The 16,586-nt window shown below is 42.1% G+C and overlaps 1 protein-coding gene across 12 annotated transcripts in view; it reads right to left on the bottom strand.

The window, feature by feature from the left end:
- Nucleotides 1-16,586, bottom strand: part of FAM13A (family with sequence similarity 13 member A) — a 133,273-nt gene that overhangs the window by 32,843 nt on the left and 83,844 nt on the right. For 9 of the 12 annotated variants that reach the window (XM_075751617.1, XM_075751618.1, XM_075751620.1 and 6 more), the window contains 4 exons: nt 7,914-7,958; nt 6,098-6,277; nt 3,039-3,225; nt 30-106 (listed from right to left, as the gene is read on the bottom strand). In XM_075751617.1, coding sequence (XP_075607732.1) covers nt 30-106; nt 3,039-3,225; nt 6,098-6,277; nt 7,914-7,958 — 489 coding nt within the window. The remainder of the gene's footprint in view (nt 1-29; nt 107-3,038; nt 3,226-6,097; nt 6,278-7,913; nt 7,959-16,586) is intronic. The other 3 variants (XM_075751619.1, XM_075751621.1, XM_075751622.1) reach the window with 3 other exon arrangements.

Here is a 16,586-nt window from a genome sequence, read left to right as displayed (position 1 = left end):
CATATATTAAAAAAAAAAAAAAAAATCACCTTTCTTCAGATAAAATTTCCATGTCATCAGGTCCTGTTCTGTCTATAGGCTTGGATGAGCTAAAGCTTTCCATACTCTGTAATACAGTAAATGTTAAACCAGTAAGATACATAAGAGAAATTGATTCAATCAGGCCATTAAACAGATCAAATATAGAAACACCCAACAGGACTTCTAGAAACAAGACAACAGACTACTGCCTGCTGCACATTTGTAACAAATCTAAACCCACACTGTATTGCCCATAATCTACAAAAAACCCCAACTGCTCCCTGCTTCGTCTCTTTCATCAGATGACCTCAAAACGTCTAACAGAATAACGCTGCATGGTACCCTGCCAGTTCCCATTTTACAGACTGACAGACTGAGCTTGAGAGCAATTCTGTGGTGCGTACAAGTCCTGTAAAAGCAGGTACCAAAACCCACAGCATCTTCCCAGCAAGACTCCTTATGCTCATCTTCGAAAATATTCCTCAGCCAAACCCTTCCCTAGTTTCTTCTTAGGCAGAAGAATGAAAAGAGACTGCCATATGCACAGAGGTAATGTTAAGTTGTACTAATATGAGTGCAGGGCAAGAAATTAAACTGGTTACAACAATTTGTTGTGACATTTGTCTTGGCTACTATTAGGAACATTAACGCCGTTGTCCCTAAGAGCTCAAAAAAGTACTGTGAAGCCACGTTGCCATTTTTGGCACATGTTCAGGAAGTTTTCTACCCTGTTTTTTTGGGCAAGTCCCTCTTAAATAGGAGGAAGTCAGTCAGTGGAATGGAGTGTGGTTCCTGCCCCGGCCCTGGGAACTGTGTGCACAGACTTCTTGGGGCAGTCACAGCCCTCTCTCACCTGCTACACCTCCAGCCCCATAAGGTGACACAGCTCAGTCATTGCAGCCTTGCTTAATGTTGTCCTGTAAGCCCTACTGGTACCTGGCTACCATGTCTCTGAAATGCAGTTACAAGCTTTTAATGCTTTGTGGTTGGTTTGCTTGGGAGAGTAAGCGGAACTGACAGTTTTTCCACCGCTGACTTACGCTTTTGAGTCAGATGCAATTAGACAGCTAAGAGGAAAGCTTCCACACACTGTCCTACATACTCTTTCAGGCAGGAAGGCTCAGAAAATGGTGGCTAAGACAACTCGACATCACAAACTTGTTTACATGACGAAAGCCTATTAGTAAGTGCTAAGGTGCAGGATATGTCCTTGGTACTCCAAGTAGGTAGTCTAATTTGGGTTATTATTTCAAGTGTAAAGATGTAGCCAAAAGAAAGCTAAACCACCACACATCCTGCTGGCAGTTTCTGAAATGCAAATATGAAATAAGTGCACTCATGAAAACTTAACAAGCAGCCTTTGCTCTTCAAAAAGAGGAGCACCGTGCTCTCTGCAAGCTGTTTCATAACGATACTCCCAGTTGACAATCCCACTGCGACACTTCTAGCAAAGCAAGCAAGAACCACACTGATGGTCATCTTGGTCACAGAGCTTTTTCTGCAAGATTATATCATAGGTTTTAGTCCATTTTATGGCCCTTTCAGCCTTTGCCCCTCAAGAGATCCAAAAAACGAGGGGCAGGACAAAGTCCAGTGGACACAGGTAAGTTTGAGGACATTTCTTCTGGACACGTTTTAAGACTTCATGAATGTTTTTCAGGTCCACAGCAAAAGTAGATGCTTCTGTCAGTCTTTCCTTTCAGAAATCCTGAGTCAAATTCTCATTTACATTTAAACTGCTTTACACTCCACAGGTACAGAGAAGAGGTGCAGAAAATAGTGTAAGCACTTGAACTTCGCCTATCTTAAAGTCCATTGCTACAAGCAAAGACGCAAAGTGAGAGTGTGCCTATCTCACTGTGCTCTTTCATGAAGTATCACGTGAGCAGGTTCCTGATATTGAGCACTAAATCTACGTACAGCCTACAATTTTCAGCATCTTGCCTTCTTTTTGTCACAAAGAAAAGCCAAATCTGCCTCTCTCCAGAATCTCTGCACAGAGTAAGAGCATCAGACCACTGCAATTTTGTGACCTAAACAAAATGAGTCCCAATACAATGTCACATTAAGAAAGAACTTACTCACAGCAGGCTCTAAAACTTAACCAAGTACAACTGAAGAAAATGCCCTTTAGCTCAGAAGGACAGTCTTTTCACACAGCTTTCAGTGCTACTAGTAACTGTGTAATGCATGCCTGGTGCCAGGCCCGGGGATGCATAGCACTTCTGCCACTGTAAGCAGACCCTGTGTTGAAGCACAGTACAGTTTCTCAACTGCTGACACTATCATCTGTGTCTGGTTTGGTTGAGAGGGAAGGAGGGTGCATCAGTTTTATTCTGCAGCTTGTAAAAGCTGCAAACTGTCTTCTACTGTGAAGCTCACACAAAAATATACTGGGCAAATTCTACAGTATTCCAGATTTTTAGGATGTTATTCTGGTGTCATTTACCTCCTCTGTAAAAGGTAGCTAGAGAAATCATCTTTTGGACCAACCCACTCCAAAGTGTTTTGCAAATTGCAAACACCACAGTAACACACAGACTTCAGGCAAAAGGCATAAAACACCTTTGTCATCTCATTATCAAGGAGTCACTTCCAATCTACAGTTTCAGAACTCAGCAGGAACATAAAAATAAACTTGACCTAAACATGTGAACCTAAATCTGAGGTTCCAAACTCCTTGCAAGACTTTTGAAAGACTGGGAAAAAGACTTAATTCCTTTTTTCTCTTTCCAAAATGCTCTGCTGAATTCAGAAGAAAAAAAAGCAAAAAGTTAGGGAAAGAGAAAGTGACTATAGATGGAGTAAGAGGATCATAGCAGAAATAAAGCTTCTCAGTTGTCTCATCACAAAGGCTACCAGTGCAGGATCCAGTGTTCCCCATAGTCCAAAATAGCCACTTATGCTTGCACTGTAGGCAAAAATGGCTACCCAAGGGAAACAGATGTGTGCTGAAATAAAAAAGACTTTTTCCCACCATAGTACTAGGCATCAAATAGTACAGCATGCTGGCTTACCACAGGACTGTCCTGGTTGTCATTAAGCTCTGAAAGCTTAGTGCTGGATTTCTGCCGTTTTGGTTTATTCCTTTCGCTAAGATATCCGGAGCTGTTGTCTTGTAATTTTTCTACTTCTTGAGCAGCTAGAATACAGTCTTCAAGATTGCTGAATCCAGAGGGAATGTTTTCTTTGTTGACGACTTCCCTAAAGAGAAAAGGGACATTATAACAAGAGGTTGTTTAAAACACTCTCCCGCTACATTTATGGTGGCAATAGAGAAATGCATTATGCCGACTGGTGCAGTTCCGGCAACATCTTCTACACCCTACGAAACCAGTATCTCTGGTTCTTCCTACTGCAGCAAACAACACACACTGTGCAATGCTAAATCCCAGTGAGGAGTGAAAGCCAGGTGTATACACCTCAAGTGAGAAAGCTGCGAGGATCAACGTTAGGGACTTGATTCACTTCCCACTAAAGCCAACACAGAGAATCCCACTGACTTCACATGGAAGCTGGACTAGCTCCTGTCTGCCTGTGGTATTTTTACAGAGAACATGCAGCATATTTTCCTTTGAGACACGTGCTTTTAATTTAGAAAAGTGATTCACAGCTGTGGTCCAAGGATCTCCTTTGGTGCATAACACCGCATAATCAACCCTCTTACTCATATTCTCAAATGCAAGAGCAGGACTGTGGTTCTCTAGCCAAATGCTTGATTCCTATTTGGGAATTACACAAAACAGAAAAAGGAATACATCTCTGCAACGGCAACACATCTGCTAGGACAGAGGACTATTCTGCTATGTTGGGGAGTGGGACAGCTAACTTTAAGTCATGACGTGATACACTAGCTGGGACACTCTGGGCTAGCAGGGTTTGTGCATGTTTTCCAGAAGCCTGGTGTATGGCTTATCTCGCCCTGCACAATTAGCCTGCTGGGTCCTTCAGCGTGCAGTTTTTTCCCTTCACAACCTGTTCAGTAGTCTTCCCTCTACTTTGCGCAATAATGAGATGCACATACATAACACTTCAGTATAGTATGAGAACAGGAGAAACACAATGCATCTCATTCTTCACCATCCTACCCTGCCGGAGGCTAAAGGCAGGCTGCTTACACTTAAAATTGAAACTGGAACACTTGCTAACTGTTGTATGCGCAGCTGCCTTCTACAGTGCTGTGTGTCTCCAAAGCCTGCTTTCACCAACAGCAGGTGAATTTATCTGGACTTGCGCTGGTGTGACAAGAAACCAGCTACTTTGTAGTATCTGGACAGTGCCAGCATGGCAAATTATTCAGATCAAAAACAAAACCGGAAAGTTTCAGTGATTTTCTAGATCATGAACATCTAGGTTTTGTTGGTGGAAGAGAGATACAAAGAGGTATTATGAATCTGTGATTAAACTTCTAAGATAACACATTTGCCTTTGTGGAAGTTTTTACAAACCCTTAAGCAGACCAATTACATAGCCTGTAGATGATGTAGTCTGCAAAGCCTGGGAGTTCACGTATGAGTTTTTGCGATAGGCACTCTTCCTATCTGAAGTCCCATCTTGTGACATTACAAATCCTCTTGTGATCCATCACAAGGCAAGGAGATGAAGTCACTTACAATCAAAACAACAACAGAAGTTTTGAAAGGAATTCCCGATTTTGATAATTCACTGAAAGGAGTTCCAGTAATCTGACCTAAGGGAACCAGGGAAACCAATTTGAACCCTAGCCAGCATTCAAAACTTCCGATGTGCTTTAAATCCTTGGCTCTGGCTTTACAAACTGAACCTGAACAACTTTGTCAACCACGTCTGAAGGCAGCTCTGTAACACAACGTTGAAAAAAAGCCCTGCAGTACTATATGCTTCCAAACACGTACACTAGCCAGTCTCTGACCTACTTACCTGAGAAGCCTGTCAGCAGGGCTACTAAACAAGAAAAACTACTTCAGAGCTGCCCCCAGATACTTTGGTGACTTGCAAGTGCTAAATTTCCCAGTCCATCTTCACAGCATATTTTCATTCACTATGGAAATGGCTTTTTATTTGTAACTATGAATTTTTTTCACAACAGTAGTATTGACACATTTTGGGAAATAGCACAGCTGCAATATTAACACAAGGTACTGATGGTTATCCACCTGTATAAAAGTGGCTTCCTATAGGAAGGTGCAGATCCAACAGAATTTGGGGAATTCAGCACCCCAAAAAAACACATGAGACTAAGGTGTTTATTTTGGAATCTAACTTGAAATCCTAGCACTCCAATACTACAGTCAAGTATACACATTCTTTACAAAAATACTAGTGCTGTGTTAAAACTAGACATATGTGTAAGCACTGATTAGATCATGGCCTTGCAAAGTCTGTAGTTGCAGTTCCTCAAAGATAGCTGTGCCTTGGGCGAGTGTTTGTTAAGGTTGTGGTGGTAATACATTTGTACCACACAATATATAGCACCACAAGTAGAGGAATATGAGAGGAAAAATAGGTATTATTTGACAGACATTTAATGAAATTCACCACTAATTCATGTTTAAACTTTATGTAACAGGGTGGATAAAAATTCTTAGATTCTGATTGATCAGAAGGAAGATTTTTCTCCTTTCAAACTCCCAAGTCTCCTCAGTAAAGCCAATAATAAGCTGTGCCTCCACATACAAAAGGGCAGCTTGATCTCATTTTTGAAGACATTCTGCATTCAGAAAAGCATCTAAATCCCATGTTTTTATCTAAAGAAAGTTACAGGCAATAGGGCCAACTGCCTGGGAATTTCCACTAAAGCAACAAGTACGGTAATTAAACAATTTCAAATAGTGTAATTAAAAACTCTACTGCGTAAAAAACCCCAGATTCTTATCATGCTTTGCCCCACACTGTGACCTCTAATAAACTCTACATTTCCCATCTCTAACTGACGCAACGGAGCTCTGCACAGGCACTGCAGTCTGCTCTGCACTTTCAACTCAGGGCAAGGGCCAGTGCATTTCATAACAGAACTGAGCATTGCCTTGATAAGAGGACATGACTAGGGTACACTTAATCAAATATACTTTTCAAAACAAAGAAATCAGGCTCGTACATGTCTCTGTTTCTCCGGGCTTCCTCCTGCTCTTTGTGGTGTCGCCTCCTCTGCCTGGCAGACACATTAGAAGAGGCTGAAGATGTTCCCGATTCAGAGTCCTCTGAACTCTGGCCGCCTGAGCCATGAACATCAAAGAGATGCTGCTCCACGGCTGAGCGGATTGTCTTCTCTAAATACCTGTCAAGCCGAAAAATAAGGTCAATTGAGCTCAAAGATTTTGTGGAGCTCCCTCTCTGCAACAATAAATAAAGCAAGGGTATCTGATGGTTATGTGTTATGATGATGGCAAGGCAGTATAAAATGTCCTAAGGCTGTGACATCTGCAAAGAGCTAAGCCAAAATCTTCACATACTCTGATGTTCGGGTCCCTCAGAAGAGCTGGGCCTTCCCAATTCACCTTGCTTTTTTATTTCTAGGGATGTTTGAATCTTCAGTAAAACAGCAAATTTTACTTACTGCGACTACAGACATTGGTGCCCAACTTTCACCCTCCACCTTCATAGTCCTTGCCCTGACAAAATTGTATTTGATACCCAGCCACGCTGACACCGGTCAAGTGTCTTGTGCAATCTGAGCGCAGTAAGGCAATGGATCATCTGCAAGAAGGTGATTCACTGCTGTCTCACAGAGGGATGAGAACACGTATGCAGTACCTCGCTACAAACTCCTCATACACTCCACTCGGTGACCAAGCATGGATTTGGTTCTGAGTTCGTGCTGTTTTCACAGTGTTCTTGTGCTATCAATGCACCCACAGCCACCCTTGACTTACTCTGGTGTGAGATCACCATCACGCCCACTAGCAGTAAGAGGGCTTCCACACAAGCCACAGCAAGGGAGCCTCTGCAGTTGCATCAGTTAAAGATGTGATGTGAGACTACTTGAACTTTCAACACAACCATATCTCCTTCATTTTGGTAGTCATTTTCTTGTAATATTTCCTTCCTTCTTTCCTTAATCAGAGGAAGTTTCTATGGGCAAAATCAATCTCTTTTTTTTTTTTTTTTTTTTTTTTGTGAGAAGATCATTTGGAAACACATTTTTGTACATCCCTGCCCCATCCCTGTTTCTTGCAATGCTCTAACTAGTCTGCTGAAGAATGAGTTTTTCAAACACGCCTGTCCAAAGTCCATATACAGCTTCTAGTGGTTTTTCCATAACTAAAAAAAAGTTATTTACAGGATTTGCTGGTTAATTTTCAACTCAAGCTATGAGTATGGGAACCTATATCTGGGCTGACTTCTCCAGAGAATTTACAAAAGTTGTTGCTAAGCTGCTATAGTTGTAAGTCTGCTGAGACTGCAGTTCCCGAAAAAGTCAAAAGATCTTAGCAACTGCAAAAAAACACATGGTTTAACTTGGCAAGTATGTCTGTGTTTCATGTATTGACAAAAATCAGTTCTGCAAAGCCATCATCAGCCATTGGGAATTTCCGGCTCCAGTACAGGAGCCAACTTGTTAGCTCTGCTGCTCCCAGTTATGGCAGTGGGGTCAAGCCCCATCCTCTGCTGGGATGCAACAGGGCACAAACAAGAGCAAGAGGATGACACAGTGTGGATGGCTTTCCTAAATATGCAAGTTCTGCCTAATCAAAACATCGCAGGCACAGTGCGGGGAAAGAACCAAGGGCCTGAGAATTTTTCAGAAGGAAGTGATTTATTACCATTGCAGATGCTTTAGTTTGGGAGACACTGTCTATTTTTGTTTGTGTAAGAACAACCCTTTAAGAGAAACCAAAGAATAACCAGCAATACTTTAAAAAGCTGCAATACACAAAAAAAGGTAGCTACAAAGTTGTAAAAAAGACACTTACTCTCCTGTAGCAGGAATGTTACTACTGACTTGGGATACGTGGGCACTGTGTAAAAAAAAAAAAAAAAAGAGGAGAAAGTTAGACGCAATTATCACACTAAGGCCTTAAAACCCCCTGTTCTTTATAGCACTAAGGTTTAAAGGTCTGAGCTGTCTCAACAACAATTGCATGTGCACACCACAAGTTTTCCCCTTAAGGAATTTTCATTCCCATGGTGACGTGGCGCATTTTGACAACGCCAATATCCTCAAGAATCAATTTCCCTGTCATTCCCTTGCAGCAGGCTAAGGTCTAATGGAAAGTATTTCAACTTCGGCATGTTGCAGATTTTCTTGCTTTCTTCTGAGCTTTTTGCCACTGCAGGTTGTTTTAGCCTCACCACAAAAGTCCTTGCCTTTTAAGGCCAACTTGAAAACATATTCACTGTGAAAGGGGACTTAATATTTAAGAATATCTAAATATTAATGGAGGACAAAGGCAAAATATAGGCTTTGCACAGTTCTCCTTCTGCCGCTGATATTCATGTTCTTTGCTTTACATTTTTAAAAATAAAACATATGGTCTCTTCTTTCCCTTTTCCCTCAGTCTGTTTTCAGGCTCAGGAAGAGCTGACGCGACTGTAGGTGTCATTGCTTGCTGTTTAAAGCCCTTCTGAACAAGCTGACGTGCCACCTCACACAGCTGTCACTGCTTTCCTCCTGCTGCCAAGCAGAGTCCCATCCTGCTCCCTCTTCCCCCACGCTGACTTGGCTGTGCAGATAAGGTGAGACTTTTTGCCTATTCATCCCTCCTGTGATCTTCACTAAGGCAAATAAGTTACATGCCTAAGGGTCTCTTTTTGATTTATCCCTGTATCAGCAGAGGAATTAGCTGTACGACTGGCTGATACATCCCAATAAAATGGCGCTGTGTGGCCAGGGTACCTGGCAGGCTGGATGCGAGATGGACTTCCTGCCAAAACAGCCACTCTTTGCTTTCAGTCTTTACCAGTTTCTCCCAAACTGTTTCAATGTAGAACAACCATCAACAGCTGACTTCCCTTAACTAACCAAAGGTTTCCTCTCTGCTTCCCTCGAATATTTCACATTTCAGCGTACAGCTCCAGTGCTAGCTGAGAAGCTGCAGCACTCGCCGATGATAACCACTCTGAGCATCACTTCTGGCAGAAGGCAGGCGACAGAGGACGAGAAGGGTAAACGAGGGGCCACTACAAAACAGCCTAACTCCAGTAGTCAATTACAACTACCACAAACACCCAGCTGCAAATCAGACTCGCAATACCCTTCAGCTTCCTTCAGCTGAGCCAGTGCGTTCACCTTGGTGCGGGTAAAGCGGTGCGCCCTAACCACACACGCGTTCCCTCCAGTCCCGGCTTCACTCGGTGCTCATCTCTGGTCCGGGCACAGGTCCCTGGAGCAGTGGCACAGCATGAAAGCAGTCACGGATTTGCCAGTATATCCCCCATTACCTGCACAGCACCTGAGCAGCTGTGCCATTCAGATGATTTCATGAGCAGAAGACAAACAAGTATTACTGTAATTATTATGGACATGCAATCTGCATATAGGAAAAAAATTTTGCAAGATCCCTCTCTTTCTACACGTAACATCTTGACTATTAACTACTGGATGGCTTTGCAACTTGAAGAGCATATTTCAAGCACCCTACTTGCTTTCCTGTTCACTTTCATGAACTATTTGGCCTCTTCCCAGCCCAAAACTATTTTTTAAGACCTGGCCTCCCATGGGAGATGCTAGTGCGGTAGGCTAAACCACATTGTAAGATACAATTCATACGCTGGCTACTGCTCCTACGTGTGTGGGAGTAAGTTAATATTGTATCAACTTTCTATAATATTTACATGCAATCCATACTGAGCTGGGGTGTCTTTCGCATCACACCTTTCTTCTCTGTTTTCATGTCAGGAAAGTGGTAGCGGAGGGGGAGACAGGATTGTTTGGATTCCAGTTTCTTTAAAACATCCCTAGGACATAGGTACACCTACCCATCAGACAAGACACAAAATCTCAGGAAACGGCTCTTCCACCTATTGCCAACAGGATTAATACTGTGCAAAAATGCAAACTCCTGTTTCACATTGACTTAATGAAAGGCTAGATACTGCACGTGAGTAAAACTTCATGCTGTTAACTCTGTCTGCAGTGTTCAAGGCCAACAGTCACTATCTGCAAACCACTCCCATCACTACTGAAAACACACCAGCTTCTTTACACAAAAAGTAGTAAAAAGAAGAAACAAAAGATAAAGCTGCAAAAATATCTACGTAAAATGCCAAAATTTTTCATAATGCCCCAATGTATTCTGTGGCGTCTAATTCTCAGTTAACTGCGTGCTTTACTAACACCAATTCAGTTTTAAGTCCATTAACCTTGCTAATTCACGATGGCGCATATCTGCCTAAGAATTACTCTGTGGTATCTAGAAAAGCCCTACTCAGACAACACAGATTCTGTCGGAGAGCCAGTAATATGGTGATTTTCAAACTACCAAGAAATAACAGGGAAATATGTATACAGCTACATGCCAGCTGAGTGGATAACTACAAAATGAAGCTCTGACATTCTGATTTTATTATATTTCCCTTCTAAATTCTGCTTCTTTGTATACTGAATATAATGTTATTCTTAGCCCTGTGATATTTTAATGCTCTTTTATTAGCTGCCTCTCAATAAGACAGAGATTTTAAAACCAAGAGTTTTTTCTAGATACAGCAAATTCCTTCTAATTCCACAGTTGGTAGCTTTCCTTGCTATTTCATTTTGAAGCTTAATTTAAATGCATTGCTAAATTGCTTGATTTACTCTGCACCAGCCTTTTTTACAGTGAGGAAGCTCACATCCAAAACAAACGGTGGAGGGGAGAGAACTACCCAGTGGCTTTAGGATTCAAGCCTGCCCAGGGACAGAGCAGGAGGTGCTCAAGTGTGTTAGCAAACTCGGGGAAAGGCACAGCCCTGTAAGGATTTCACAGCCCAGAAGAGCAACCAGGCAGGCGGGGTGTATCCTGCGGGGTTTTCCGAACTTCTTGGGTGGCAAAAGTCGCTCTGCCGTTGGATTTATGCTTCATGGAGCAGGCGGGGTGAGCCATGCCCAGAAAAGCCCTCTTGGCATGCCTGCCTGTGCAGGCAGCTGCCTCGGAAGGGCTGCTTCGCTCAGTAAATCATCTGGACAACGGGAACTCGTGTTCTGCTTCAGTTAATTATTTTCTCCTCACGCCTGCTCCATTTCACTGATACGTATGGTCAATTATGTCCACAGTTAAATTATATTTATTATATTATGCATCTGCTGCAGAGCACACTGAGAAATAGCAACTTTTGATAGAAATTAAAGGTTTTCCTGAGGTGACAGGAAGCAGCAAGAGAGTTTCCCAGCGCTAGGGACTTTTACTTTCAGAGAGCCAGCCACAAAACCTGCATCAAGGCACGCAGCTGTTTTAAGCGGTATTAAACTTTTGAACTGGCTTCTTACGAACCTCATGCTTTTCCTTTTGGGAAGTCTGACCTCAAGCACTTCCCAGTGTTGTCTAACTTGTTTACCAAAGTCTTTTGCTCACTTTCCAAGGTGCCCCATCAGCTCTGGATAACGTCTTGCTTCACACGTAGGGTAAACTCTTACTCCATGGCCTCTTCTTCCATTCCGTTTCAACCTTAAGTATGGCAGGGTGGGATTTTCTGTCAGCTTTAAGCACATTAAATCTCCCCTGCCCCCCCTAACTAGAACTCTGTAGGCTTAAAAGATATGCACCAGAGGGAGAACTATCTCATGCAATAGCTGCACCCTGTTTGGTCTGTACTGGGCGTCTTATGACAGCAAGCAAATAACTGACTTGGACTTCCAACCCTCTCACCTGTTTTTTTCGTTCAAGGCACTATTGAACAAAATGTATTAGCATCCAGGTATTAAAAGAGCAAAGTAAAAACATCAACTAGAGCAAACTGACCTACTGGCATAGTATTTTCCTAGATTGGGTTTTCATTTATGAAGTCAATGAATTAATTCCTGACTATACTTAATGGCTGAAATCGTAAGTTATACTTGCAACCTGGAACTAAGGCCACTCATTGTTGAGATTTATTTACAATCCATCTGCTTTATTTAGGAAGCAAAGCTATTTTCTTCCCCTGATTTTTTTTTTAAAGCCAAATGCAACAGTAAGAAAGCCTCAATAGATGCAAAAAACTTTTTACTATTTTGCCATTCCAGCAAAGTAGAGGATGTTTAAATGGCTTTGACATTTCAGATGGGGAATCTCTGTGGCCCTCCCGAATATATTATTCCAATCTGTGACCCAGGAAATTCCTTTTTCATAGGTATTTATATAGTCTAAACACTGTTCACTCTCCACAACTGTTGCATACTGTGCCATGCAATACTGCAGACTCACATGGGATCTATTTTAAGACAACCACTTCATTTGGCACACATTCCCTGAAGAGAAGGATTGTATCTGCATATAAAATGTGAAAATAATGAGTTTAAAAATAAAGAGATATGCTCTTAGTTACTGGGATGTCCCATCAGACAGAGTACACACTTTCAATGTTTTCTCGGCACCTTCACACTTTCACCAGCTCAGATTCAATCATCCTTCTTTTAAATGCAGTACATTATATTTGACACTATCTTCTTACTATGCAGAAAACCAACCCCACTAAAAGCAACTGTGTTGTTTTCTTCGGGATTCCTGCTGGTTTTCACTTGCGCTGGGATCACCCTTTATGATGGGTGCACACTGACACCTACTGCTTGGAGCAGAGACAACCCTGAAGGGGATTCATACACGCCACCCAATTTAACTCTGTGACTTTAGATGGCTGTGCCTGTGCAGGTTCCTCTACAGAGAGGGGAAATGCCCCTCTGGGGGTCTCTGACCTGCACAGTAGCTAGACAGCGCAAGCAGGGGCATCCAGCAGCCTGCTGTCTATTTTCTGCCAGTGCTGATGCGATGTAGGACACTAACTTGCATCACACAACGTAATCATGATTTGTAAAAGGGCACAGTGCTCCCGTGAGCCTTAGGACCTCTTATGGCATGTCCCATTGAGGAGGAAGCGTCCAGTGGGAAGGCAGCCAAGCAAATCTCTGAGCAGCCACGAAATCTAGAACAAGATTTTTCAGTTTCTTCAGAAAATTGACCTGAGGAAAACATCTTACCCAACATACTACAGGCTAAGAATACTTGACTTGCATTATATAAAAAGAGTTGTCTCAAATAACAACTGTTAAAAGGAGAAACAGTCAGCTGTACTGAATACTGCCAACAGGAAATTAGGACTCCAAGAGAAAAGAATTACTGAAACAGATGAAACTGTCCAACGCCTTGCCCTGCACTCATGGGTATCTAATGCAATTTTTGGCATTGCTTGTGATGTCAGCTCTCATCCCAATTTCAGTTTAATGCTCTGCATGTTGACAAGGCAGCTCCACACTGCAAAGCTTTTGCTTTTTTCCCCTGCAGTATCACTCTGGTTTATCTCAGGATGTACTCATCAGGACACTCCTCTGAAACCATCTACGTGACTAATGACTAACATACGCCAGTACGAAGCACGTCTGTAGATTCCCTGTCTTCTAAAAACTCATTGCACACGTGGAGTAGACGTACGCTTGCAGGGAATTGCCATTGCCAGATGCTGCTTCATTAGCTGAAACTACACACTGTTTCTCAGTACTGATTACTCAGTACAGCTGGAATTCACAGTCTTCTTACAGAATTATACAAGGAGCAGTGCTACACATTTTTTTTTTTTAAACAATCTCTACTCCCTTTACCACAAGGTTTTGTTATAAAAGATTTTGGAACATAATTGCCCTTTGGGCACGACTGCCTGGAACAATCAATCACCCAGCATGGTTCTCCTCTTCTTTTAACAGTGCAGAAATCTCCTTGCCTGGTATTGAACACAGCTGAGTCAACAAATTGTCTTACCAAGGAGTACAGAAAGGGAGAGGATAACCCTGGTCAGCAGCAGGTAAATGGATTCAAACCTCAGTTCTCACAAACTGGTCAAGCCTACCTCATCCTTGCAATGCCCAACAAAAGAGGGCTCCAGCTACAAAATTTCTAATTTTCTGCCCAAATTTATTCATAGCCTGTTTGTACACATTTTCTCTTGCATCAGTATTGTTAATTAACATAAGCAATCCTTCCCTGCTGTCTAAAACCCAGAGGGAATATGTGTACTCTAGTTCATTTCTTATGGTAAATAAGCCTTCCCCGCTCTTTTCTCCATCTCCATCTTTCTCCATCAACAAGGTCTGCCTACTTCTTTAACCATCTTCACAAATCTAATGCCATTGGAACATGAGTCACCGAAACTGTATGAGGCCTCATCTGACTCTTGTACAAGGGCATCCATACTTCATCTAAGTATACTGAAAATACTTCACTTTATATATACATTGTCATGTGATTACTTCAACTCAAGTATTTTCATCCTATGCCTCCCTTCCATCCCTTCATGAACAAGTATGCCCATGTCCTATTCTTCCCTGGCATTTCCAAATGTGAGGAATTCTCCTTTCATGTCATGGATTTTCATTATTAGTCTCGAGATGTATGACTTTATTACCTATGTTATTATTTTTCATCCTGTATTTTACATGTCATGCTTATTTTTATATATATCTATTTCGATTATCCCATATCATATGGCACTGTCATAAATTGTCTCCCAGAGGACACTTCCATCCCATTCATCCCTCCTAAATTTCTGCTATAAGCCCAATTCATGAGCACAATTCCATTGTATTATGCCACTGGCTATTAAAGAAAAAAAGTCCATGACATTTAAGGAGCTCCACTAGCAATCTCCTTCCTCTCCTACCAGCAGTACCTATATGTGTCACCCCCTCCCTCCCTTCCCATCTTTAAGCTCTAGTACTAATGTCCATTTTCTCCATACAGGTGGCATGATATAAAACATTTTGCTGACATCAGACAGATTAGGTATACTCTTTTTCTTCCTCTCTGGAAAGTCTTACAAAACAAAATACTTTTGTTGTACCTGTATCACCTCTCTTGACAAACCTACATCACATTTTGCCTCATTTACCACTTACCCTTGTACCGTTAATGACCGCTGATTCCCTTACAGAGTAGCAGTGGTGATTAATTCTATACATGGTCATGACTTTCCCAATGTCTAATGAAAAAAACCCCAAACAAATCTACAAACCTAAATCAGTGCCATTTTAAGAAATAGTGTATCGGTGGCATTCTCACAGTTCTGACTTAAAGTTAATACCTCGAGCATTTGCCCTATTGTTAAAAATAACATCCAGGGAAACATCCCCATTGCTAGCTGACATGATACAGCACAGAAGAATCAAGTCTCTGGTTTCATCCTACCAAAACTGGTTTATGGAGGGACACAACGTTCCTTCAGTCTGGCAAAAGCCAAGTATTATGTAGTGTTTGGAAGCTAAAGAGCTCTTGTTCCCATAACTCATTGCATAATTATCTATATGGAACTGCTGTATAAATGCAGCAACGACCGCTCTGTACATACACACTCATGATTCACTTGAAGGATTACTTGGACAGTATTTCAACCTATGTAAATGTGACTGGTAGCAATACAAATAGATTTGACCATGAGACAGCTAAAGCAGACAGTCTCCCCTTCCTTTTTTATGGTGTGAAATGCAATTCCTACATATGTCATGCCCAGCTCTGGGGCAACAATTAGAACATTCAAAGTTGCACAGAAAAACCTGGCCACCCACTCAAGCTCTCAGTTGTTGAAGCACCACGAATTGCCCTGCCAGCACCAGCTCTCCTGCCAAATTAACTGCGCTTGGCAACTGACCTCAGGAGTATACACTTCTGATGTGTGATAAATAGCAGCAAGACTTACAAGCTGTTAGCTTTATTTACAAGTAATTGTGTCTCAGCAATGGTACAAAAGACACAAGCTTGGCATGAAGCCTTATATTGCAAGGTGTGCTGCTCCCTCTCTGCTCCTACTAGCCATTTCTTCACTTTCCAACTATGTGTTTATTCCTGACTGTTCCCTTCCTATTCGCAAGATACATTCCCAGGGAAAGCCACCCCTCCATTCCAACGGACACACTCATTCTTTGTCCCCATCCTAATATGCCCATATCTCTATTTAAAATTTCCAAACCTGCTTCCTCCCTCTCAGAAATGTCCTGCTTTGATACCAGTATCATCAGGTCCACTCCTTGCTCCCCATCTCCTCAGCAATCCTGACAAGGTCAGCTGAAGAGAATCTCCTTCCTGGGTCATTCTTCCATGATCCAGGAAAAGGCTTGGAAGGACAGTTTTAAGCAGTAAGACAAATGAAAATGTAATGAAAGCCTGCAATCATTTGAAGGTCACATCTAGACAAAAAGAAAAAGGAAAGGGACTATTTTCAACTGAAAGACAGGATGAGGATTTAAACTGGGGAAAAATTGTGACAGGGGAATGTATGCAGCTAGAAAATAATCTCCCAAAGGAAAAGGCAAAACCTCCTCGGACAGCGTGGAGCTTTTGAAGCACTGACTAGGCAACATCTGTACAAATACAATGCAGGGAATGACGGTGAATCAACAGGAAGACAGACAAGAGCACGCAACTAGGCTAGTCCATGAACAGTTCACTGACCCATATTTCTGCAGAGCTTTAATGCAAGTCTCCGTATTA

The sequence above is a fragment of the Balearica regulorum genome, chromosome 4 (genome assembly GCF_011004875.1).
Source record: "Balearica regulorum gibbericeps isolate bBalReg1 chromosome 4, bBalReg1.pri, whole genome shotgun sequence".
NCBI classification, from domain to species: Eukaryota; Metazoa; Chordata; class Aves; order Gruiformes; family Gruidae; genus Balearica; species Balearica regulorum.
The sequence above is the reverse complement of the archived record's forward strand: the minus strand, read 5'-3'. Positions and strand labels throughout refer to the sequence as shown.